This window comes from Chaetura pelagica, unplaced genomic scaffold (assembly GCF_000747805.2).
Source record: "Chaetura pelagica isolate M959 unplaced genomic scaffold, ChaPel_1.0 scaffold101, whole genome shotgun sequence".
NCBI classification, from domain to species: Eukaryota; Metazoa; Chordata; class Aves; order Apodiformes; family Apodidae; genus Chaetura; species Chaetura pelagica.
The window spans coordinates 1,861,188-1,887,682 of record NW_009952564.1 but is presented as its reverse complement, the minus strand read 5'-3'; the positions used below and the strand labels follow the sequence as shown (position 1 = coordinate 1,887,682).

Below are 26,495 nucleotides of genomic sequence, written 5' to 3'. Positions count from 1 at the left end.
CGGGATTTAGCTTTAAATGCAGCTCTGGCAGAAGTGACCGAGGTACTTGTTGCACTGCTGCCAGAGCAAAAGCATCCCACAACACAGACTGGTGAACCAGACCAAACAAAATGACCCCAATTCTCAGGGAAACAATAGGTGCTTAGTTATACCTTTGGTTTCAGTGGGGCTAGGCCAGCAAGTTGACATACACAGCCTTTCAAAAATTCCATCAGGAAATATTTATCAGGTTGATCTATGGGTTCCAAACAAAGTGCTCTCTCCAAAATTCAGGAAAAAGGGGAAACAAGCCCTTTGTTTTTTAAGCATCTGGAATGAATTGGAAGAAAAATAATAGAACTTCCTGCATGAGGAACATTTCCCCACAGCTCTCCTTGAAGGAAGAGAGTTTGCTCAGGTGTCCTTGCTCTTAAGGAATTTCTCATTAGGATCAGGCTTCTCCCCTCTAGAGGGCCATAATTTTCCTGGGGAAACCAAGTGGCCCAGTGAATGACGTAATGGTCCTGTGGAACAGAGCCTTATGCTGAGTTACCATGTAAAATGAGCCTGGTGTTTCTGTCTTGTTGTCTGCTAAATCAGAGGTTCCCCAACATGGGTCATCTATGAGACAGGTTGCTGGAAAAGAGCATTTGTAGTTGGTAGGAACAATAACAAAGAGGTCCATTAGTGAGCCTCACGCAAAGGGTGTATCTGCTGCAGATGGCCTCTGGTCATTCTTTGGGTAGACAGTTGTTACGTAGTAGAAAAATATAAGGGTGCCAAATGAAGGTGAATCTTGGGAAGGAATGCTACTGGAAAAACCTGCCAAGCAACCAGATGTCCACTGGGAAGTCTTCCAGGGGCTGCGGAGAGCTTTGACTGGGCCAAAGGTGGACCAAGAAGTAGGTGTAAGGGTTTAATCTCTGTCAAAGATTCAGCTGGGGTCTTACAGACACACAGGTGGCTTTTAGCAGAGGTAGAGCAGGCAGTGACCAAAGTGGAAGGCGGCTGGGAGAGGCAGCTGCCTACCTTGCCTTTGCTGTAGGGTACTGGGGCTTCAGCAGCCCCCAACTAGCTTTTCCCTGTTCAGCATTCTGCCTCTAATGCTGCCATTCTGGGAGTATTTGGGGTGTCCTAGGCAAGAGGGAGAGACAGAGGGATGGGAAGTGGAAGACAAGGAGAGAGCGAGTGCTGGGATGGAGTGGGGGGAACAGGGATGGAAAAAGATCTGTCCCCTACATTAAAGTTCCTGCTGTAGCTGTCTTCAAAATTTCCATTGATCTTTGCTGCCTCAGACCTTACTTAGCCTGCTGAATTTGCACTGAATGTACCCACCATCCCCCCAGAGCTGTTAAAAGTGCTTCCACGCCCAGGAAATCTCACTTTGCCTTGCAGGTACATACCCTGGGTTTCTGTCATAACCATGCCCCTTTTCACTTCTGGGCTTGTGCTGCCATGTGTCCTCATGACAGCAAGTCCAGTTTAGCTTATGCAGCTGAGAATCCTAGAGGTGACCTTTCACAAATGAGTCACTTCTCAGTGAGAGCAAGAGAGGCTTCACATTCTTGCTGTACTCTCCAGGCTCCCTCTCTACTTGAAAATCTGCTGTTTTCTTAAATGCTGGCAGATCATTCAGATAACAGGAACCCTGGGCTATTCTACCCCAATCATCCATTTAATTATGGGAAAAAATAGAGCAGCACTTCAGTGAAAATTCAGACCTGTTATTTGCTAACATTCCTAAGGTGTAAAACACAGTCATTATGAGCTCATGTCCAGGCTCTAAAAAGTACTTGTTTGGTTTTAAAAAATATACATTTTGGAAGAACAAAGTAGCTTCTAAACTCTCTCTGGTGACTTCTGGTTTTGTGAGCTTTTAACTCATGTTCTTTACACTTCTGTGCTATTCTGTGAGTATAGCTAGGGATCTTGCCTTCCAAAGTAGGTAGTTACCTTGTTTTAATAAAAACCCAGACTTATATAATAACTTGGTTCCTATTGTTATGCTTTAAGAATAAAGAATTAAAATAAATTATAGAAAAAAAAACCTGAATTTGCAAGCTGATACTTAAGTGTAACAACAGCAAAACTCACAAAATCAGGTTTCAGTTATGTTTTTGTTACAGCAGCATTGCAGGTGAGCAAACAAGATTTTTTGTCTTCCTGCCCACAACCCATCCAAGTATCTGAACTTGCATCTAAACTCTGCATTCCTACTAAAGGTGGTGGGAAATCCTGTCTCATTATAAGATGTTTTTCTACTTAAACTGTAATGAAGCCAATATAACTGTATAAAGTTATGGAGGAACATTTTTTTTAGAGTGTTGTTAGCTAACCAAAAAGCAGAAATTATAGAAATGCTGTAATTACCTGTTTTACTTTTTCTTTTTTTTAGAAGAAAATTTCTGATATTCTGGAGAAATCTGCTCCAAAACCTGGTGTCCCTGCAGATCTACAAAATCTGCTTAGCCAATATTTTGCTGAAAACCGTTCAGTGATTGAAATAGAGGAATTAAAGCTGTCAGGTAACTTATCCTATATGTGATAGATAAGTAACGTGTTTCTTCATTATATTATGGAATTCTTTTTCTGCAGAAGAAAGGATTTTTGGGACAGGTCTTGAGTTCTACTTTTTTATTGAAATATTTTCTTATACTGCATATTAATTTGCTGTCTACGTAGAAATGTTAATTTCTTTCAAATAAATGTAAGTTTTCTTGGAGTTACGGAAATTAAAAGAAACTTTGTTTATATGTGTCCTTTTTTTGTAAAGTATTAATTTCAGGAGCTCACTTTTCTGGTAGAAATTATGTTACTCCTAATAATAGTTTCCCATAGGCTGATCAAGTAAGTGAAAATGTAATTTGGTTCTGGGATTACCTGAGTTGGTCCAGATGCATAATAGCAAGGCTGACAGGAGTAGACAAAGAAATAATGAGATGCCATTCTTACGTAGTTTTGAGATATCAATCACAGTGGTTTCCCAGTGAGTGACATGAAATGAGATGGTAATTTTGGTCCAAGTGTAAAGTGACCAAGTTTTAACTATAACACAAGGACCCTCTTGGTTTACCACATTCCATCTCCAGAAAAGCCAATGATAAAAACGGCAAAGCAGGACAGAGCAGAGTTAGCTTCTGAAAATTGGAGGTTGCATTTGAGATTAAGGCAACATTGATCATCTCTGCTTCTGACTCTTCAGAGGAAAGGGCACTGTCATATATTGTGAGGGTGGTGAGACACAAGTAGGTTGCCCAGGGAAGTTGTAGATGTCCCATCCCTGGAAGTGTTCAAGGGCAGGTTGGATGGGGCTTTGAACAACGTGTTCTAGTGGGTGGTGTCCCTGCCCATGCATAGGGCGTTGGAATTAGATGATCTCTGAGGTCCCTTCCAACCCAAACCATTCAGCAATTTTATAGGCACTGTCCATTATTTGTTGGTAGTGCTCATGAAGTGCAAACGTCCTGGTAACTAACCTGCACACACCTTTGCTACTTCTTGAAGTCTTAGTGACCTGTGCCCAGTATAGGAACCTTCTAGCCCAGAAGTGGTTTCTCTCTTTTATTGTTTAAGCATGTCTTTCTAGATTAATATGCTCCTCCATGATATCCATGATTGTAGGTTGAGCCTTACTTATTTCTATGGGGAGGGTTGTTGCATCAAGAAAACCAAGTCCCATAGAGATTGCTTTGAAAAACTTGCGTTAAATATTTTTAGACCTTTAGACGTTTTAGCAAATAATAATTGGTTTCTTTCTTATTAAGAAAGACCTTTGGGCTAGTGAAGTGACCCATTTCCATACGTATTTCCTCTTGGGGTGGATGGGGATATATTCTTCTTTCTTTTTGTGCTGGGAGTTGGAGGCTTAATAGTGCCAAGGAGTCTACAAACTTCTACAGCTGTCAGGTAATTCACATCCAAGCACTGAGCAAATAACAAGCAACTACTCTAGAGTTATGTGTTCTTGTTAACTGACAAGGTGCAGAAGGTCAGGTCTGTAGTCACCGTCGTCTTTTGCTGCAGTTTGGAACTATGCATTTTCCCCCCCTTCCTGAAACTTTAATTTAAAATTGTTAATACTCCAGTGTTGCTGGAGTGTTGGTGAAAGTCAGTAATTGAAGCTCATGTCTCTTAGAAACCATATTTCAGTCAATAATGAGACAAAACATTCAGAAGAGCAAAGCAACAAAGATATTTTGTCACTGGGAGGAAATGGCCACGGTGAGTGTAATGAGCTCTCCTATCACCACCAAATGCTTATGGATGAACAGCCCCTGTCCTTCCCCTCTAGCATCAAGTGTATCTTCTAAACATGATCTTGAAAGTAAGTCAGCTGCTGGTCCTTCAGTTGTACACATTCCCTCCCTTTTAGGCTCAGGACCAAACAAATGTCAATCTCTGGATTTAGTAAAAGGGGTCAGTGCAAAATAAAAGTTTTTAGCAAGAAAACACCCATTAAATGGAAGTTACAGTGATGGGGAGTGGTTATGCTCAAGAAGCTAGACAGGCAGGACTATTAGGCAGGCATCAGCTACAAACCAACTTTCTCACACTTTTTTAATGGAAATAATGGATTGATGCTGCCAGCATCAGCCCAGTGCGCCACCCACGTGAACATGAATAACATCTGTGAGGAAACCTCCTTAATTTAGCTAAAGTATATCAGCAAATACTTTGTTCTGCAGAGGTACCTTGAGGTGCTATGCTTCATGTTCAATGACAACAAACATGTGAGTCCCTGAAGACAGAGTTGTTGATGCTTTGCAGGAGCATATTGTTCCATCAGGCAAAGGACCCTTAACAACGATGGCGAGTTTACAGACCATGTAATTTTCATCACCATTTTAAGAACTTAGACTTTCTGTATAGGCACTGGAAAAAGGAAAGGCCTTCCAAAGAACTTGTTAGGACCTTGTCTTTCTTCACTGCCTCTATAGGAAGATTGAAGTTAAATGGCATGTCTGCCACAGAATACTTTTAAGATGTACTAGTTAACGTAGTGACCAGGTAAAAAGATCAGCAGTCAATGGGAAATGAAGAAAGAGGAACACATTGAAATATGGTGTAGGTGTTACCCTTTGGATTTATGTCGTTGGGTAGATTAGGATAATACAAAAGGTCAGAAAGAGAAACAAACTTACTGACAGGTAGATTATGAGTAAGTTCTTCCATTTACACAGTATTGTTTTGGTGCTCTACAAATGTCTTCCATCATAGGTAGATTGGAGGAACAGTGTAGCAGGTTCACTGTAAGTTTTTTGGTTAAGACCTTTAATTGATTGATTGTGGCAAAGATGTATGAAATTTTTTTTTTAAGTATGTGATCACACATGTGCAGCCCTGTATTCAGAGTTTTTCATGGTGGAGGGAAAGAAAGGAATTGCAGTTGAGTTGAAAGCTGTTCATTGATTTATCCAATATAAAGCTTCTTTACTTCAGGTGTACATTAGTCTTTGTTCCAGAAATGGTAATTAATGGATGAAGGATTTAAAAATCAGTTGTGATTTCATCAATATAACTAATGATTATGCTGCAAAGTATATGCTCCTTTTTCTGTTAAAAATACATCAACAAAAATATTTTTTCCTTTTATGTTTTCAGATTCCTGTTTTTTGCCAGCCAATGATCTCACCCACAGTTTTTCTTCATACCTGAAGGAAAGTGAGTTAAAATGTTGGATGAGATTAAAGTTGTATGAAAAACCTTGTTAATGCAATGTTATTGCACTTATATCTGCATGTCCAAGTATTTTTAATTATAAAATAATAATAATAATTTTAAGGGGGTTTATTTATTTTTTTTTTTCATGACAGGTCTTGTTTTTCTGACTCTTTTTTACTCTTTTTTTTGTATCAGAATATTTTAAGGTTTCTTGTAATTGCTAGCAATTATTTGTCATTAGTTTATTGTGGCTTCATAAGTAGGTGTATGTATTATCTCACCGTAAAAATCCTGCAGCTGCTTGCTGACATAAACCCAGAGAATTTTTATTCTCTTCTAGATGTTTATATAGAATTTCTGGTCTAGTAAATGTATCTTTTCAATAGATTTCCTCTGATACAAATTACTGTTTGTGGCAGATGACATCAATGGGCTTGTCACCTTACATACTCGTGATTTTTAATGCTTATCTGATTTGTTCAGTTATGTGATACTTATGTATTTTCATTATTTTGGGTGGTTTATTTTCCAGTTTCTCAGCCATGAGTAAATGTAAAAGTGTTGCCAGAAATCCAGACCTCGTAAGAGTCAGCATGCGTGTTCTTGTTGTTGGCTCCCATTCATTCTGTATTTTTATAATTTACAATTGTGGCATGTAGTACTTTGTGTGTGGACACGGGCTTTTTCATTGCAGTCTGTCCTAAGTGGGCAAAACTCCGTAAAAACCATAAGGAGAAGAAGTCGGTGGTGATGCTTGTTATCTGCAGTTCTGCCCTTCGTTCCTTGGAACTCATCAAGTATGTCGATAGCAAATGTTATGTTGGGGTTGGCAGTCAGTCAGAGGTTTTGTCTTGGAACCACAGGCATAAAGGCAAAACTGGGACACTGTTCTCTGCTAGCCAGCAAATTCACTGACCCAAACTGATGCAACATACCTTGTTTCTTTAGACTGTGGGAGTCTGGTGTTTGGTTTTAGACTCAAATAACACTTAGTAGTTCAGTTGCATTGAAGTACTGTTTTTGTTAAAAGCCAAAAATAAAGTGTAAAACCAATTTTGGGGATGCATACAACATGTTACGCTTGGGAACGGAGTAAACCCATAGAGCGTCGTGATCCACCACTAAAAATCATGACTTTGCACCAAAGGCAATTCCAGAGCCTCAAGTGCCAACACATGCATCTGGCCTGAGTGCCTCAAAGTCTGTCTCCATATTCTCACCTGGCTTAGGCTGGCAAAACTGCTTTGCAAAGGTGATGATTTTCAGTGTTCCCTGTTCTCTTTTTTTACTTCTCTGTCCTCCCCCTTTTCATTCCTGAAGTGCTGATGACCTTGATGAATTAATGTGTACATCAAAAATTTCGTGTTTGCCTTTTGAGTCTTGACCCCATATCCTGTGATTATCTGCCAGTACAGCATGAGGTGGAGAGTTGGGAAGTTTGACTCCATGCCACAGATAGAAGCACAGATATGGCAGATGTGCCTGTAGTGCTTAGCCCCTGAATGCAGATATAACCATGTGAGATTTAGGTGGTTTATATGTACACTTGTATATAAACCTTTAGCTTTGCACAAGGCAAAAGTAAAAATTTGGCACACTGTAAAAAACATGCAGAGAAAGCTGTCTTAAATGACATTCAGAAAATAACTGAGTATGTTGCCTGCTGCTTGATTAATACAGAACATTGTTATTGCTGTGAGACAAAATGGAGTGTTAGAAAAACAAGTCAGGTTTTTCAACTAATGAGTTTTGGTTAATTGCAATTTGGGCAATCTTTGCAGTAAAGACTGTGGCAGCCTAGGTTTTCCCAGCAGCCACGCTGCAGGAAAACTCTGTAAAAAGTGGGTTGGTCCATGCACAGATCTTTTCCTTTTATGCATGCACATTCATGTTAATTCATGCCTGCATCTCAGTAACTGAGATACTTTTTAATTAGAATTCAGTGATTAGTCAGTTTTGAACTAATTTAGCTGTGAAAGCACAGGCCATGATTATTAAATATTATCTGAAAAGCTTATCTAAACAATATTGCCCCCTACTGATATCTGCTATTGTGTTTGTCCAGTTGTTGATCAAGTAGCAAGCAAGAATGTACATGGTGTTCAAAGTACAAGCAGGAGTCACTGGGGAACTGTATGTCTCAAGCTTATTGAGAAATGCCAGTTAGTTTTGTTTTCTTGCTGTGTGGTCTTAATCCCAGCCCTGATGCTTTCCTTTTTCTATTTATTTTTTTTATTGCTAGGTCAATGACAGCATTTAAAGGAGACTGCAGAGTTCTCAAGCTGTTTGCAAAGCACATAAAGGTAAGAGGGCTGCAAGGGAACTTTGATAGAACAACTCAACAGCTAACTAGTGTTGCACCATTTTCTTTTTAATGCGCTTAGCAGTAGTGCCTTTCATACAATGTTCATATAATGTTCCTTTCTGTAGGTAATGCTTCCTTTGGTAACCCATGGTTGCAGTTTGGGGAATCTAGCCAAACACCATCTCCACGAGCTCTGGTGCAATCCTATGCAGAATGTAGATGGTTATGCGTGTGCTACATTTTAAAGCTATTCCACATTCCCACGAGGTGCTAATTCAAATGGCTTTTCCCTGTTCAAATAGAAGTCTCACACACAGAAGTTTGTAGAACAAAGTGTACCAGCACCCACTTTTGCATTCTGCCAGTTGGATGCCTGCATGCCCAAATCCATACCTGTTGCAGAGCACAAATTATGGGGTTGTTTGTGGTAGTATGGGGCCATTGGGGCTTTGATCTAAATACTGTCAAACACACAAATATCCCTTGCTTTATTGCACCCTTTTCCAGTATCTTCATCATGAAGGAGTTTAGAGCTAGTTCAACTTGTCAGTTTTCCAGATATTTGCAGAGAATTTGTTTAAATGCTGAAGGAAGCATGTGGTTCTCACCTCCAAAAATAGTTGGTGCTGCAGCAGATTTTCAAAGTTGAAAATGACTGAATTTCTAGAGAAGTGTGTTGCCCAGATGGCTGTTCTATTTCTTAAACTTTCTCCCAGACACACCAGTTTGACAGTTTGAAAGATTAATAGCATTGTATAGTTGATGGTGTTCTAGAAGGAGATACTATGAGATCTTGAATTTATTTCCAGGCTCTCTGAGAAGAAATTTGAAATCAGTAACTACGGTTTGTCTTTCTCTCTTTCTTCAAATTAGATAAAAGAACAGATGAGTATGTTGGAGAAAGGTGTGTTCCACATTGGGGTTGGAACTCCTGGGAGAGTAAAAGCACTAGTGGAGCAAGGTAATATAACAGGGAGGTTTTTCTCCAAAGGTATCTTGCAATTGGTATGATGAAAAGCAAGATTTAGCTGTTTTTGAACTGCTTAGGTTGAAATGAATCTGTGGATTTGGGTACTAAACTGTACAGTTCTGTTCTCCCCTTCTACTATGTCAAGTCAAAATGAGGTCACGGTTCTAGTAGTTGATTTTATGATCACTTAAAGCTAGCATAAATCAGTATTACCAGAAAAAGGCATAGTAATACTTCCCCCTCCCAGTCAGTGCCCACTTAGTCCCCCTTCCTGCTTCTTGTGCTAGCCCAAGAGTCTGTTTGGCAGCTTAGTGAACTGATCCCAATTAGAACTGATCCCAATTAAAACAAAACTAATGTGCACATAAAATCAGGTAATGAGCAGGCAGAGATGGGGGACTTCCTCTTTTGGCAGGAATACTGATTTATGCTGACTTGAAAGTGTTTGCAAAACCATGGTGTAAGATTTAAAACTCCAGGAAACTAAACACTGCAAGTAAATCAAAAGAAAATAATGGCAGAAGTCATCGTATCAAATGTCACTGTGAGCTCAGTGTAAACTTTTATGAGGGGTGGACGAAAGATCTGCTTGCTGATTTGATTTTATTTCTGATTTGCCTGTAGTGTAATTAATCATTCTATATAAGTGTCTTTTTCCAAATTCTGAGTGGTTTTACTTACTCAATAGACATTATGCACACAAAGAAAAACAAACAACAGAATGCCAGGATGATAAGGTGATTCTTTCCGTTCCTCTTTCTAAACACTGCCTTGCTCTGACTGTGGTTTCTTGGTCAGGGACTGGCTGTGGATTGGGTCTCTACCACTCCTTCCAAGAGGGTACAGGAGTAGCCTAATTCTATTGCTTCCTGTGCCCTCCACCAACATCAGATAGTTACTGCTCAGCATTGCCATGTTAGGTGGAGGAAGCTTATGGCAGAGACACAAGATGTATCATCTTATGCAAAGGTCTAGTCCTTTTTTGACAACTTAGTAGTGCAGTGCCAGGTCATTGGAGAATGGAGAAGAGTCAAAATGGATACAGAAACTTATGGGCATCCTGTAGAAAACCAGGGAAAAAGAAGGGAACAGCTGGAGGACCAGAACTTTTTCTTCTTTCACCACCATTTATTTGAAGAATAAAGGAATTCTTCAGCAACACCACTGACCTGACTCATATTCACATAGCACCCAGTCCTGTAAATTGCTTAACACTGTCAGTTCCCATTAACAGGAGTGTTCAGGCAATGGTCCTTGCAACTTACCAGCTCCTCATCAGCTGTGGAAATTCAACTCCTGCGGTTTCATCAAGAGGAAGCTTGAGGAATTATTTTCTGGCAGGATGTGAGCTCTTGACAAGCCTGGCAACAGTAGTTGTTCTGCTTTTGTGTTTATCTTCCAAAAAGGCATGGGATTATGTGGTTAAGGGAGTTTGCAGTGTCAGTGCATTAGTTTTCCAACCAGCAAATGCAGTACTTAAGTATTCAGCGATCAGGTTCCTTGGAAACAGACAGCAAAAGATGAAAAAGCCCAAAATCATTTTGATAAGCACATGTCATATTATCTTGGTAGTAAAATTTATGTTACCTTTTTAGATGGCTTGTGCTTGAACTCCACAAAATACATGATTCTGGATTGGAACTGGAGAGATCAGAAACTAAGGAGAATGATGGATATCCCTGAGGTATTGTATAAGCACCTGTATATATATTCTGTGTATTCATTGCCTTTGCTTCTAGTGCCCAGTTCTTGGTCAGTAAGGTATTTTTTCTGTAAAGCTGAATTCAGTGGTCTAGAAACACAAAGAAGTCAACCTTTGACTGCTAAATCTGTACTCTAGGTCTCAAAAATCATATCCTGAGGAAGATTTTTTTCCTATTGCAAGTCACAGCTGTGACTTCTATAGCTCTGCTGTGAATTTCTCCTGTTCATTCTAGTGTGTTGCTCTACCTGTTCCTGGAAATTCTCTAAGTAAGAGGACTTTTTGCAAAACTAAATTAAACTTTGGAGAAGCATGTAGTCTGCCATGACCTTAGCAAGGCTTTTGATACTGTCTCCCATAACATCCTCATGAGCAAGCTCAGGAAGTGTGGGAAGAATGGACAGTGAGATGGATTAAGAACTGGCTAAACAATAGAGCCCAGAGGGTGATGGTGCAGAGTCCAGCTTGGAGACCTCTAACTAGTGGCGTTCTCCAGAGATCAATGCTGAGTCCAGTCCTGTTCAACATCTTCATCAAGGACCTGGATGACGGGACAGAGTGTCTTCTCAGCAAGTTTGCTGATGACACAAAGCTGGGAGGATTCGCTGGTTCACCGGGAGGCTGTGCAGCCATTCAGCAAGATTTGGACAGACTGGAAAGCTGGGCAAAGAGGAACCTAATGAGGTTCAACAAGAATAAGTGTAGAGTCCTGCACCTGGGGAGGGATAACAATGCACCAGTGCAGGTTATGAGCTGAACTGCTAGAAGGCAGCTCCATGGAGAACAACCTTGGAGTCCTGGTGGTCAACGAGTTGTCTATGGGGCAGCAATGTGCCCTTGTGGCCAAGAAGGCCAATGTTGTCCTGGGGTGCATTAAGAAGAGTGTGTCCAGCAGGCCAAGGGAGGTTCTTCTCGCCCTCTGCTCTGCCTTAGGGAGGCCATATCTGGAGTATTGTGTCCAGTTCTGGGCTCCCCAGTTCAAGAGGGACAAGGATTGACTGGAGAGAGTCCAACAGAGGCTACAAGGATGATTAAGGGACTAGAACACCTGCCTTATGAGGACAGGCTGAGAGACATGGGGCTGTTTAGTCTAGAGAGGAGAAGACTGAGGGGGGATCTTATTAAAGTATACAAATATCTGAAGGGTGAGTGTCAAGAAGGATGGGCCTCTCTGGTTTCAGTTGTTCCCTGTGATAGGACAAGGAGCAATGGATGCAAACTAGAACACAGGAAGTTCCACCTCAACATAGGGAAGAAATTCTTTACTGTGACGGTTATGGAGCTGTGGAATCTCCTTCTCTGGAGACTTTCAAGACCTGTCTGGATGCATTTCTGAGTGGTCTGTCCTAGGTGTTCCTAGGTAGTCCTGCTCTGACAAGGGGGTTGGACTCCATGATCTTCAGAGGTCCCTTTCAACCCCTAACATTCTGTGATTCTGTGATTTATTTGTCTCCATCTCAGAATAAGGTAACTTCTGTGAGGACTTCTACAGTTTTTTCTTTTTTTTTTTTTTTTTTTTGAGGTAGGATGCAAACTGTATCGATCCATCCATCATTTGCAGACTCCTTTTACGATTGTTCACTATTATTTTTGATTCTGTAATGCAGCTTTCACATGTATAGCTGTGGCCAGGCATATTTACCATGGGCTGTGGGGCATCAGCTGGTATTTAGCCAGCAGAGTGAAAGAGGCAGTTTCCTCCACTAGTAGTTGTTAGAAAGCTCCCAATTTCTTGTGCAGTGTTTCAATTTTTTTGCACATTCAGAGCAGGTCTATATGCAAAATGTCCAGGGAAAAATTACTTTTTAAATTTTTTTAATATTTTAATTTTTTTTATGTTTTACATTTTATATTTTATATATTATAATATATATTTTAATATATTTTAATATAATTAAGCTGTTTCCCAAGTGAAACGAATTATCATTCATTAGTCCTTCTCTGCACTTGTCTGTGCATTTGAATGTGCAGTTCTACAGACACAAAGATAAGGTCCTAATAATCTTTGATAAAGCACCCCGCAAAAAAAATACACTGCAGAAAAGAAGTAACTAAGAAACCAGCTTTGCTTTTTGAGGCAAGGAGGCTCCCTCTTGTGGTAAATACATAAGGCTTTTTTTTTGCATGGTGCTTGCACTTACCTGTGAGTTTTTTAAAGAAAAGACAACATGAATTCAGAGCTATATATAGTACAAGATGGTAGTAGAAAAGGTCCTGGTTGCAGTGGGATGGATTTTTTAAGTCAGCTGAAGTAAGTGTACATACAGTAGACTACAGTTGATCCACTGCAAAAAAATATTAAAAATTATGTTGTTAATATTTTATTTTGGGCTATTGCAAACCTGAACTACCCCTTTCAGCTCACTGTAGGTAGCATCACACCATTTTTGGATGTCTGTCTAGGAATATAGGCCAAAGGTTGTGACTCCAGCTGTATCTTATTGAGGGAAAATCTTAAGGCTATCTTAACAAAATGTTAAGACTTGATAAATTGCTACATGTTTGTGTTTTTTTATATGACCACGTAGAAATAGGATGAGGGGTTTTAAACTGGAAGAGGGTAGATGTAGGTTAGGCATTAGGAAGAAATTCTTCACTCTGAGGGTGGGGAGACTCTGGAACAGGTTGCCTAGAGAAGCTGTGGCTGCCCCATCCCTGGAAGTGTTGAAGGCCAGGTTGGATGGGGCTCTGAGCAACCTGATGTGGGAGGTGGGAACTAGGAGGGGGACTGAAACTAGATGGTCTTTAAGGTCCCTTCCAACCCAAATCTTTCTGTGATCTATAAGTCTATGAAGTTAAAATCAAGTATATTACATTTTCATCTATAGTGTTAGCATAAGGAATTGATATATATTTGTAATGAATTTGCAGAACAGTCTTCAAATGTGTATTTGACACAAGATACAGAAGGTTTTGTGATATATTGAGCTATGTAAGTGATTATCTTGCAGCTATTTGTTCTGCTGCAGACATCAGGCAGGTTCCTGAACATTATGTCAGCAATGAAAGATAGTCAAGTAATTTTTTTGGCTTAAGGCATCTTAACAGAGTAGAAATCAATAGGATCTTACTCCCCTGCTTGTATAAAAATTGTCAAGTATATGCCAAGATTAGTAATAAGTTTGATCAAGAAAGAGGAATTATAGTATGAACAACACAATATCGAGAAGTGGCAGTTAAATGTACTAATTTTTGTTATCCCCTTTTAGTTGTGGAGGCAGAATTGTGTCCTTAAAATTTGGAAATGAGGCATACTAGCCCTCATACAAACCTCACTTAGTCAATAATGTCTTTGCACATTTAAGGTGCTCCTTAGCTACATTTCATTGTAATTACACTAGAAAGCAAGAACAGTTGGAAGCCCATCTACTTATTGTCTATTTGTGGAAAATTGTAGCTTCATTGTAAAGGTGCAAACAACTTGATTATTTTGCACTCACCTCATTCATTGGAGAATAATATACACAGTGGTATATTTGGATAAATAAATTAATTTAAAAGCACATCAATCCATCCATATGACAGGTCTGTATCCCATCACATTCACATAATGAATGGTGCCCTGATCCACTGCTCTTTCAGATTCCTCAACATCTCACTAGTTAATGCTGTTGATTTTTTTTATCTGTCTCACTCCATTCATCCCAAACAGTGGAGAGAAGGAAATAAAAAGAACACTCACAAAGAAACCATCGGCAGGGTAAATTAGTTTCTCAGACAGTGTCATGCATTCTTTATACTGAAGCATTGACTGTATACTTTCTGATCTCACCGAAGGACAAGCTTCCTGCTTTGAAATCTTTGTGTATAGAGGTTGATGACAATATAGATCTGATCTGTCTCAGCTCCTCAAATTACTTGTGTTTTCTGCAAAGAATACAAACACCTTGAATACACAAAGAATACAACAGCCTTGAGTAGGTTTGAAAATACAGTAACCTAAGTTTCAGATTTCATTATCATAGAAAGGTTTGTAAGAAGTGGACATGAGATAGAAAGGAGGTTTTCACCCTCCTGCAACACATCCAGTGTCAGACTTTCTCACACAATATATTTCTGTGTGAAGTGGAGGCACAAAAGGATATCATCCTGAGAGAAAACTCACAAAAAACTTACTTGTAAGTGGAAAGAAGAAGCTATACAGAGGCTCTGGACTAACCATGGTGATAGAGAATCTTGTGTTCTTGCTGAAGTATGTAGTCAATATTTACTTAAGCAATAAGCTGCAGCCATATCCGTGTTATAAACCAAAGTACTTTGCATGCTGCACATGTAGGCTTGACCTTTCTGCTCGCTTTCATTCAGGTGTCTCAGACACAGAACATATTGTGGCTGTTGCAGTGCTGTATTGCCCTTGGACTGCTTGATGCCCTGGGAAGTCCCACAGGGATTTTGCAGCCCAGGGTGGATCTCTTGCTGTGGCACCCTTGATCAGTTCCATACTGATGACACCTTAGCTCTAGCCCTATTAGATGGGACTGCATGAGCAGTAGTTGTACTGTAGGATTATAGAACAAATGTTAGATATTTTATAAAGTGGAAACATTGCAGAGTTCGGGATCTTGTTTGGGAGCGTCTTACTTAATTTCTAGTCCTATGGTGAGGTGGTGCCTGGTAAATAAATGATGGCATTCAGCTGAAGCATTCTCAGTAACTTTTGATGCTTTCTTTGATTTTTGTTTTCTTCAGATAAAGAAAGAAACAATTGACCTTCTGGAGATGTGCATTATAAAGCTGTGCAGAGAGGGTTCTGTGAAGCTGGGACTCTTTTAATAGTCTTACCAACAAGGAAGTCGTTTGCAGCTGTGTTTTACTGTTACCCTGTCTGCAGTTGGCAAGCAGTGAACGAGTGATGGAATTAAGAATTTTTACTTCTCAGAGGTCTCTCGGTACAGAAAGAATGCACATTGCAACTTTTTTGGTGTTCTCTTTTAATAATAAAACAGACATTTTGTTTGTACTTTTGTTATGCTTTTTATTGCACGAGCAATGTGATACTGAAATTAGAGATACCTAGCATTCAGCTGCTGGATTCACTGCTGTGTCTTTACTTCTCTCATGAGACTTACAATCTAGTTTTTGCCTTAGAGGATCTTTGAAAATGTTGCATGAATATCACTAATTTGTCAAAGCAGTATCTTTTTTTCTGTTCTAGAGCTGGCCAAATGCTGCATTTTTGCTATTACATGAAAAATTATCTGTATTTTTACTTATTTTAGTCAGACTGTTGAAGTGTGCAAAAAATATTCCTCTGTTTGTCCATTTAAATTAAAAGGCAATGATTTCTGGGTGATTCTTCTGTCATTGTGGATAGTGGGAATGGATGGTGGCAAGGTGGAATAGAGGCACGCAAATCATCAGCATCTTGGAAAGCCATTGGTCCGAATCGGATGTTTTGAGAATGAGTTGCACTTTTGTGATTAAGAACACATAACTTTTTTACAACTTTCAGTTGTGTCTAAATCAATAGCAATGAATGTAGTAGGTTAGGAAAATGGATTTGATCTTCCAAAGCAATGTTTTCTGCATGTGCAGTCCTCCCCAGTGGCATCCAGTGCCACTTTCATTGTATGTCATGCCTGTTAGTTGAGCAGCTATAGAAGTGAGGGGAGAAGAAATAATTCAGCTGAGATTACACAGACATTCCGGTATAGCTGGCAGTATCCCTGAAAATGACTAAGACATAACAATCCTACGGAATTGTGGGGAAGGAAAAAGCATATATTTAAGCTTTTCCAGGAGGCATGAGCTGGACACCCTGGCCAAAGTAACAATCATTTGATTAGTACAAGCTGATCATGGGGATCCAGGCACAAGCGTAGAAAATGAGGAAGTGCGAGGTCTAGTTAATAAGTAATTCCTGGTCATAGTGTAGGTTTGAACAAACAATGAGGTCTCCCAACAGTAAGGACAGTATCTCAGCTTAAACACTCTCCAGCACAAGTATATTATTCCTTCCTCTCACCAAGAAGAAAATGGAAAACAAGACAAGCTTTATCCCCCAAGAAGGAGAAGCACGTCCTTCCAGGTGTCCGGATAACAGTGCCTTCAAACAACAGAAGCTACCAGCTTGGAAGCCCCAGCTTACCATTGTGACTGTGCTCTCCACCTTCTTCCTCACGGGCGCATTCTGCCTTTCGGTGGGAGTCTGCCTCATACTGTCTGCAAACAGTGTCCAAGAAATACAGGTTTGTTTTGGGGTGGTGTTCTTAGATATTGTATGAAGAAGAAACTGGGCTATGTTTGGAAAAAAAAAAACAAACAGGTTTTGAATTTTTACTTCTGGATAAAGATAATAGCAATGGCTTCGTGCCTTGGACATATGTCCAGCAGCCAGTGTTCCTCTTACATCCTCAGAGATAGTTGGTTACCCATAAAAATGGAGCAATGGGTGCTAACAGCTAAAATATGGGTGGTAATTACTGGTACTGGTAATTATTTCCTGGATTTTTGAAGGGAAATAAATTAATTCCTTTGATAATATTTGGTACTAGAAGAACATACATATTAGTGTAGGGGGGAAAATCTTAAAATTAAGGGAGCCATGATGTTCAAATGCCTCCTGGAGGCAAGATTGTTTAGACCTGTGGTGGTGTTAATAGATTCCTGGTGGGAGCCAATACTTAGCAGTGCATCCAGGCTGTTCAAGAGGGGTGGGCCGTAGTGCATGTGGGGATTTGTCAAGCATTACTTGGTCTGCCAGACCAAGCTGCAGAAGTGTTCTTCACTCAGCACTCCTTTGCTGAGAAGCAGATGTGGAGGTTCTGCAACAGTCATCAAAAGGCTCTAAAACAGCTTTAAACTAGGGATAAAATTTGTGAACGTTCACTGAGGCCAAGTCCTGATTCGCTGTCCCTGTTGAGTCTTAACAATGTTTTTGGCAGTCCAGAGTGACTTAGGAGGGAACTGTTCTGAGAAGTCTTGAAGCTGAAACACTAACCTTTTTCTGTGTGCGTGTCCATTATTACAATATCTCTGCATGTTCACTTCTCTGCAAGATTGATTATTCAGATAAATGCTCAGATTGTTCAAAACTCCGTGAAAATACCTCTAATTGGAATAAGGAATGCCACTGTTCTGTTAATTTCACCCTGAAGGAAGATATATTGGTAAGTGGATGCAAGAAATAAACTCAAGTTGCTTCATTCCTCCTGTTATTTATATCCTTGGATGATAAGATACAGTAATTCTGCTCTGTAGAGCTCCTGATTAAATGTTCCATTTACTTTTTAAAAATTAGAAATACTCAAAGTTTTACCTTTGCTATTAATTTTGGTACATACTAAAAATAGTTAAGATCAGACCACCTCTGTCCTTGGTTGGGAGATGTCCAAAGAGAAGATAGGGATGGAGGAAATTATGTTTGATTATGGAGATAACTTTCTCTGTATTTCCTGCTTTGAGTCAGCAGCAAGGCGCTTGCCTCTTGGCCTGGGGTTTGCTGTTACTGCACTGCTAAACTGTCAAATGTGATGGAATCCAAGCTCTGACTATTTCCTGCTTTGAGACAGCAGGAAGCCTCTTGCCTCTTGGCCTGGGGTTTGCTGTTACTGCACTTCTAAACTGTCAAATGTGATGGAATCCGAAGCTCTGACTATTTGTCATAAGTAAACCCCTGTAGTCTTTTTTACAAGGGTTATGCTGTTAATCCCCAAGGTCCTTGAAGTAATTCATGTCTAGCAACGTGATTCTGCAGTTTGATTTGGGAAAAGGATCCTTCATTTCCTGTCCTAAACTACTGGGTCACATCACTGAGTCTGTTAAAATGCTTCGTGTTCTGCCAAAGAAATCTGTTGCTTAATACTGCATAAATGATCCCTTAAAATTGCAGTGCAATTTGAATTATAAAGACACTTATGGGTTTTTCAGTGTTGAAGATGCTGTTAAAATATTCTGATTTTTTGGATTACAGTGATGTTTGAGATTAGAGGTCTCTTTTACTGAATAATGGGGGTTTTATAGTTTAATAATCTTCTTTCTTGCTTGTTTTTGCTTGACTGGCATTCTCCTTTTAGTTACAGGACTGAACTTTCGAAAGGGTCCAAATAATTTATGAGAGCTAGTCTTATTTTTAAAAAAATCTGAAGGAATGAAAAGCAAATGGGGTGCTTTTTGAAGTGTTTTGTGCACCTTCTTTATGGAAAAGGAGTGTCTGTCTCCACAAAATTATTCATTTGTTGCAAGTTCATGGCCACCTATGCCATCTTGAGTAAAATCATAATCAGGCATTTTTATTTTAGGTTTCGACTGGTAATTTGAAGTAAGTTTATTTTTGTACCAAAGCACTAAAACTTTCAGTTGGGGTAAAATCTAGATTCTAGCCAGTATTGTAGCTGAAGTAATTATGTCGTTGAGCAATTGAGTGTAGTTACCAGCACTTAAATAAGAATTGCATACTCTGTTCCCCTCTTCTTCAGCACATAACAAGGTTTTTCTTTGTGTACATTAACTCACTTTATTGCTTGGATTTATCCTTCAATTCTAGGGGGATGTTTTTATGTACTATGGCCTGCAAAACTTCTATCAAAACCACCGTCGATACATGATGTCAAGAAGTAACGTACAGTTGTTGGGTCGAAATGTAAATGTAAGTTTTCTTCTTTATATTATAAGATTGTCAGTATTTCCATCAGGTGCATCTTTGACCATATGGAGAGCTAACTAGGCGTAACTGTGTGTTAAGATGACTCTAGAGAATAATAAGAAGGTATATATTTTCAGTGTTTGGTTTCTGCTTTTATGATTGTTAGGGCCATTACGTCTAATAAGTTAATAAGAGCGGAAGATTGAGGAGATAAATAAAAGATGTCAGTCCAGTGTTGCAGATCTCAAACCAGCACCTTCTAGGGATGCCAATTAAAAATACATTGTCTTTTGCAATTAACATACTGAAAGTTTTTCCTTCTAACGTCTTCAGTCTTAGCCAGAAGAGATTTAAGTTGTGCTTTTATTGTTGGGTTAGGGAATTAAGTCATTCTAAGTCTTTCATTTTGCCATCTGGCTTTGGAAGTGGACAACGAACAGAAAGAGGTTTATGGTGACGTAGGCTATCATGTAGCATTCTGAAGCAACTTAGAGGTCTAAAGAGAAGGCTAGACAATGTCAGCTGCAGCAGGCCTGCATAAGGAAATTGGAGAATGCAATAATTGCATTCAATTTTTTTATTTAGAAATCTAAAACATGTTTTCTTTGGCTTAAAAGTAGCATTTCTTACTATACACACAGTCCACGCACTGTCCTCTAAGTACATATGATGATTCTGCTGTAATAATCTGTTATTTTTATAAAATGCTTCCTGTAATTCTCAAGGCATGTTTCTTCTACATCTGCTTGTCCAGATGTCCAGTCAGCTTGTTTGTTTGTATCCAGGTGCAACTGCTTTTGGTTTTTGTGCCAATGAGATACACAGCTTATTAGATATTTGAAAATATTTTCATTTTCAAACGTGAAGATTTATAGTTGCTCATTAACTGGGATAGGAGAGATATGATAGATTTGGGATAGGATTTTGGTTTTGATGCTGTGTTTTCATACATCAAGATTTCCCCACACAAAACTGTAGTGATGTGGCTAACTGCCTCTTCTGTTCTTCAACACTGAAGCAATCCAGGTAAAAATTAAAAAGAAGGAGAAATAAGATGTTCTAGGGTAAGCCACTGTGACATTTTACATCATAGCTAAGTTAAAATGGCAGATCCCAAAATGAGTTTTTGTAGTCTGGAGTTTGTGAGTCCAAGGTATAATTTGGTGAACATTAAGTTTACTTACTGTGATATGGAAGATGTTTGTCAACTACAAACCCCTTCATTTGGATATATCTTTAGTGTGACTGAAAGGTACTGAGACTCAATTATTCAGTGGCTTTTCAGAAGAAGGGACGGGAGGAGAACATTAGCACCAGAAAACCTGTGCCTGATTGTTCTGTGACCTGGAATGCAGGTTCAGAAGAGCTACTGCGCACCCTTCGCCACCTACCGAAACGGGACGCCCATGGCTCCATGCGGTGCTATTGCCAACAGCATGTTCAATGGTAAGTAGGTACCTTCTACACCTGCCTTACTACTTTCCACCTGAAGCTATTTGATTACTCCAGTCCAGCTGAGTCCTGATATTGCAAGATCTCTGCCTCTCTCCCCCAAAAGGTTTGGTGGTGCAGCTGTGGTGAATATGGAGGTCTGCTTCCTCCTTTTTAATAACTTGCCTCTCATTTTGGAGCTGAGAAAGATTTTTTTATTTACTAAGGCTCTCTTCAGTGTAAATATACACCAGAACTGAGGAATTGAATCGCTGGTGAAATAAGGGACAATGATACACATTTAGTGTGCTTCCTTGCTAAAAAATACATTTTTGTACAGTGATGGGAGAGCCTAGATTCTGCCTTCCTATAACAGGGTGCTTAGGAGGAGATGACATGTTCTGCACGTTGGTTTGGACCAGTGGACTTATGTGGTTGCATTTTGTTCTTTGAATTCCTGTATAGTCTTACTCAGTTTGATCCCAGTTTTGATCTTGTTTATAGTAACGTAGTTGTCATAATCTGCCCATGAGTACATTTAGGCTGAAACCTAGAGGGGCTTCCAGCCATGAACAATGGCAGATTTCAGAATGGATTTCTTTGGGAGGAAAGGAGATTTCTACAGACTTTTCTCCTCTACCCCTCCCTTTTTGTTGTCCCCCTTCAGCACCCTTCCCCCCCACCCCTTTTTTTTTTGTTTGTTTCCACATGTTCCACAGTTCTTGGCAATGCAGCAACTGTTTTCAAGGAGCTGAGCCATCCATACCAGAGGACTTGTGAACGGAGCTGCATTCAGTATCTTCTAGATGCCTTTGACTTTTATCTGCCTGTGCACCCACCTGCTCCCCTGGAAGTCTGATTTACTGGGCTGGCCTCAGAGACAGGCCAGCAGAGCCACCTGTATGCAGCCCCTACTCTTCTGGAGGTCTGGCTGCAGAACAGAATGTTCCTGCAGAGAGCTATGTTGAGGATAAAACTCTTGGTGTCTGCCTTTGCATCAGTCTTCAGTGCATGGTGTGATGAAATGTTCCAGCTGCTGGTGGTGAGGGGAAAGATGGTGATATCTGAATCCCCCTCTCTGCCCTCTGGTGTGAAAGAGGGCACTTTTAATTCACTTCTGGCAGCTTAGCTGCTTGTGCAATTGCTCTCTAATCTTCCTTTGTAAAATGAGGAAGGTGGCCAAGTTCCTGCCTTAGGAAAGGCTTTTAATCCAAGCTAGCAGGTAAGGGAGCAGTCAGGCAAGCAGCTAAGCAGTCAGAGCTCAGAGAATAGCAACTCCGGTTAATAAACCAGTAACAAACATCTGGGGACGTAGTGGGGCACAGAATGATCACTTAACCGGAAGAGTGTGTCTGAGCCCTAAGAAGCTGTGTAAACACAGGTTTTGTAGCAAGATTTTTAAAAGCATGTTTTCATTGATGCTTATGCAGTTGAGTTGTGTTTTTCATGTTGCCTAAAATGCAGCCCCTCCTAATCTAGGTGATCATCTGTCTATCCCTGCCTATTACATCATTTGGGCTGCCTAGATGCTTACATAGGTGCTAATGAGACCCATAATGTTTTTGCCTTATGTTAAGTAATTTAAGTAGGAAAATAGAATGGATAAAAACAAGTGCTTTTTACCAACCAAAACAGGATGCCGTGATTACTCACAACTTTTAACTAAGTGTTTCTCGATTAAAAGTAGTGTTCATGTCCAAGTTGGTAAATATGGTCTAATTAGCATAAAACTAAAGGAGAGTTTTCTCCAAAGGATCACGGATTCCTTTGACTGTGCTGTCACCCCTTCTCTGTTTGCTGGAAACACAAACCAATCCATTTAGGACAATGGCCAAAGAAAGGCTAAGGGAAGCTAACTGGGAGAGTAACTTCTGTAACTAGCTAGAGAGCTCAAAAAGTGGTTTGCAAAGAACTTTGTCACAAAGGGGTTGATTCTTGCACACTTCTATGCATGGGATTCAGTAGGAATATTGGTACAAGCATATTCAGTCCTTAAAACTTCAGAAGTTCTAAGGCTCTGGAACCTTAATTGTTGTGGAGTGTGCAGTGCTCTCTACACATTCATGATGAAACCCTTCCAGGATTTCTTTTTTTTTTGTTTTCTATTCACTTGAAAGATGCCTCAGTATGACAGAATTTGTTAGCCATGATGGCAATTAGAGTGACAGTCTTTTACTCATATGTATTGTTTCTTATATTCCCTGCAGATACTATTGATCTTTTTTACAATCATAACTCATCTGTTATTCAAGTACCACTACTGAAGACTGGAAACAGTTGGTGGACAGATAAAAATGTGAAATTTCACAATCCAAAATCATACAATCTGTCTTCTGCATTTGCAGGTAAGAATGGTTCCACTGGTATTCCTTATGTTTCTGTAGCTTCCCTACCCTAACTTTCCCCTGTGTGTAAGGATCTCCCACTCTGACATGAATTGCCTTTGGGAATAATACCACCCAAAGCATTTTGGAGTTTTAGAGGGTGACTGAGAGCATAAGACAGATTTTAGCTAATTTATTTTTTCTTATGGCAATTAGAGTGACAGTCTTTTACTCATATGTATTGTTTCTTATATTCCCTGCAGATACTATTGATCTTTTTTACAATCATAACTCATCTGTTATTCAAGTACCACTACTGAAGACTGGAAACAGTTGGTGGACAGATAAAAATGTGAAATTTCACAATCCAAAATCATACAATCTGTCTTCTGCATTTGCAGGTAAGAATGGTTCCACTGGTATTCCTTATGTTTCTGTAGCTTCCCTACCCTAACTTTCCCCTGTGTGTAAGGATCTCCCACTCTGACATGAATTGCCTTTGGGAATAATACCACCCAAAGCATTTTGGAGTTTTAGAGGGTGACTGAGAGCATAAGACAGATTTTAGCTAATTTATTTTTTCTTTTTTTTTTTTTTTTCAATCACCGACTATAGACATTGGTAGCGAGTGATTTTGGAAGACTGAAGTTAGTCCATGTCAACATTTTTCTGTGTAGTTTCTTTTAGGGCTTGATCTGTCCAGAGAAAGCAAGGATGCAGTCACTTTATTTTTTCCTACTGAGAACTTCTGTGAAGGAAAATTGCATGTCACATCTTTCCTTCTTCGTGCCCTTGCAGATTCTTAGGCAGTTGTGAGACAAGTGAGGTTGCCATCATCACTAGTTTCTTTGAACAGCTGTTTCCTAGGGCTGTTTCTTTGTTATGGTGGATCTGTATTGAAGTGGGACTACAAGCTCTCTAGTTTGGATCAGGGCAGTGCTGTGCTGGGTGCAATATGCAACAGTTAATTACCTAAGGAGTCTTCATAGGATAGATTCTAAATATCATAGGCTGTGCCATTAGAGTGCAAAAAGGTGTCTTTCCAGTTGTACAGGAATAAATGAATGTGTAAAAATGAAGGCAAGTGCCTCATTACAGAGAGCAGGTCGCTTGCTGAAGAGGCGAAAATCGAGAATAAACAGTATTTTCATTTGCGCATGTCACTTTGTTTTTCCTGTGCTTGAAGTTTTGAATGTGTAGCAACACCTGGGTCCTGCTAAACTCTGTTCTTTCCCGTTTGAGATGAGTGGAGATGCTTGGGTGGAAGGTGTTACGTAGTGTCATGAGCCGATACTGGGGGGCTACATAGTCTATAGAATTTTTTCAGTACTGGACAGAGTCTTGTGTCTCTTCCATATCTCTTATTCTGCGTTGGTTGTGAGTAGGTCCAGAAGTTACTCACCAACCAGTGTTTTTACTGACAGTGTGTCTTTCCTGGTTTCTTTCATTATCATAAGGGACAGCAAGACCTCCTTACTGGCAGAAACCAGTATATTTGTTAGACAAGGAAGATGAACGGAATAACGGTTACGTGAATGACGACTTCATTGTCTGGATGCGCGTGTCGGCCTTTGCCTCCTTCAGAAATCTTTACCGTCGTGTCAGACGGGTAAGGCAGTTTGCAGATGGCCTCCCAGCAGGGAATTACACTTTCCATATTTCCTATAGTATCCTTTCACCTTTTTCAAGACTAATAGATAGTTACATCAAGATGGAAGTGGGTGGGATTTGTATAACAAAACAGCAAAGAAACCACACAAAGCAACCAAAACCAAATCACCATAAAAAGACCTAGTTTTGAGGGTGATGAGACACCACAAGTAGATTTTCTTTAGCCCATGCAGATGGAGTTAAGACATGTTACTCAAATGGCCACACATGACTTTGGATTTTACTTCTGAGAGGGATACTTTCAGCTGGAGACAGCACATGGCAGCTTTACACAGAGTAAAACTGAAGAGTAGGAACCTGAAGAGATGGTTGAAGATGTTTTAGCTGAAATATTTAATAGTGGCCTCATCAGATGTATAGATACTTTGCTGGGGTGCACAAAGTATCAGAGGTGTCTAGTTGAGAAGTGTGCAGGTTGCCTGGGGTCAGCACAGCCTGCTGGTGGATTTGGGCAACATGCTGACAGGAACTTCTGTACTGATGAAAATGCACTCTCACGCTGAACTTTGCTGTCTGAAACTCTGGTTTAGTCAGCAGGAGTTATGTCGAGATGACTATAAATTTCCCTCTCAGCCAACAGAGCTATGATTTAAAGTGTTGTAGCATGGTTCTATTCTGAAAGCTTCCACGTGGAGCAATGGAAGGTAAAATCATAAGCCATTCTGGGTAGACAACATATTAGGTAGAGGTGACCACTTTCCCTCAGTGAGAAAACGTGGAATATGATAAGCTGCCCAGAAGACTAATTTTCAACTGAATTTTCGCAACAAATTAATGTAGTAGCAGTTACATAAATTATGAATCTGAGATTTATAATGTAAAAAAAAAAAGTATTTCCATTTTCACACAGAGACTGTATCTAAAAGAACTGAATTCTTACCACCAGCTGCTACTGGGTTTTGGACCCAGAGTAGTAGAAACATCACAGATCAGTTAAAGGAATTTTTGCAGCAAATGCAGATCTGTAGACTCCTTATGCCTTGGAAAGGTTTTGAGGAATTACCACTACTTTTTTCTACTCCTGGAAATAATGTAAACTTTGTCAGTGAAACCTTAACATCCTTCTACCAGATTTCCCTGTTGCCAAATTCAAGGGGAGGAAGCATGTGATTCTTTCAACTGTGGTTTGGAGTGGAGGAAGTAACCCATTTCTGGGAATTGCCTACGTGGTTACTGGCACAGCAGCAACTCTGACAGGTTTTGTCATAACTGCTATCCACTTGAAGCTCAGAAAAAAGAAGACATACTTTCAGAGGGAATAAGGTTCCATGGCCTTCTGGACAAAGACAGAGGTGTGCTGTGAATGAAGAACATGCTGCAGACCTTTCATTCTTTGTCCTGGGCTCTGCATCTGTTTCAGTGACAGATTTGGTGAACATAAGGAAACTGAGGAGTCCTATTACATCATACAAAGCTAAAATTATCTGAGGCTGCATTCTTATTGATGTATGTGTGCTCTTAAACTTGTTCCATAGGAAACTTGGAGTGAGATGAGCTTCAAACAACAGATAGTGTAGTGAGTTAGAATTGCAAAGGGAAAGAAATTATGTGGTACTAATGTCTGCCCTGAAGTAAGGGTCCATGGTCATTTTTTACTCAGCCCTTAAATCAAACAATGCTTCTCTTGACTTAAATGGAGGTTTAGATGGGTAAAAAGTGAAGTGTTGATCCAACAAAGAGCTTGAGCAGATAGAACTTGGTACTCAAATCTGTTTGTGAGCCACATGCATGGGCTGAATGGCTTGGCATATGTTTTTTGTATATCTTTTTCAGCTCTCTTGAAAAAGCAACCAGTTTAGTGCCATATAATCATCATAGTTTGATACTCAATTTACGATATTTTTTTAGTTTGTTTAAACCCAATCTAT

At 39.8% G+C, this 26,495-nt stretch overlaps 2 protein-coding genes across 2 annotated transcripts in view; both read left to right on the top strand.

Moving 5' to 3' along the window:
* The window catches only part of CMSS1 (cms1 ribosomal small subunit homolog (yeast)), a 31,908-nt gene extending 16,332 nt beyond the window's left edge, over positions 1-15,576 (top strand). The window contains exons 4-10 of the mRNA XM_009993342.1: positions 2,375-2,504; positions 5,581-5,640; positions 6,335-6,437; positions 7,883-7,943; positions 8,819-8,906; positions 10,511-10,599; positions 15,307-15,576. Of these exons, the coding sequence (XP_009991644.1) occupies positions 2,375-2,504; positions 5,581-5,640; positions 6,335-6,437; positions 7,883-7,943; positions 8,819-8,906; positions 10,511-10,599; positions 15,307-15,390 (615 nt within the window). The 3' untranslated portion in view covers positions 15,391-15,576. The remainder of the gene's footprint in view (positions 1-2,374; positions 2,505-5,580; positions 5,641-6,334; positions 6,438-7,882; positions 7,944-8,818; positions 8,907-10,510; positions 10,600-15,306) is intronic.
* Positions 15,577-16,592: 1,016 nt separating this feature from the next.
* On the top strand, positions 16,593-25,889 carry LOC104384947 (cell cycle control protein 50C-like). The gene is made up of 7 exons (XM_009993341.1): positions 16,593-16,805; positions 17,616-17,726; positions 19,103-19,204; positions 20,557-20,647; positions 22,840-22,977; positions 24,414-24,623; positions 25,699-25,889. Exons 1-7 carry the CDS (start codon positions 16,593-16,595, stop codon positions 25,887-25,889), a joined length of 1,056 nt encoding a protein of 351 aa, XP_009991643.1.
* The last annotated feature ends 606 nt before the right edge of the window (positions 25,890-26,495 follow it).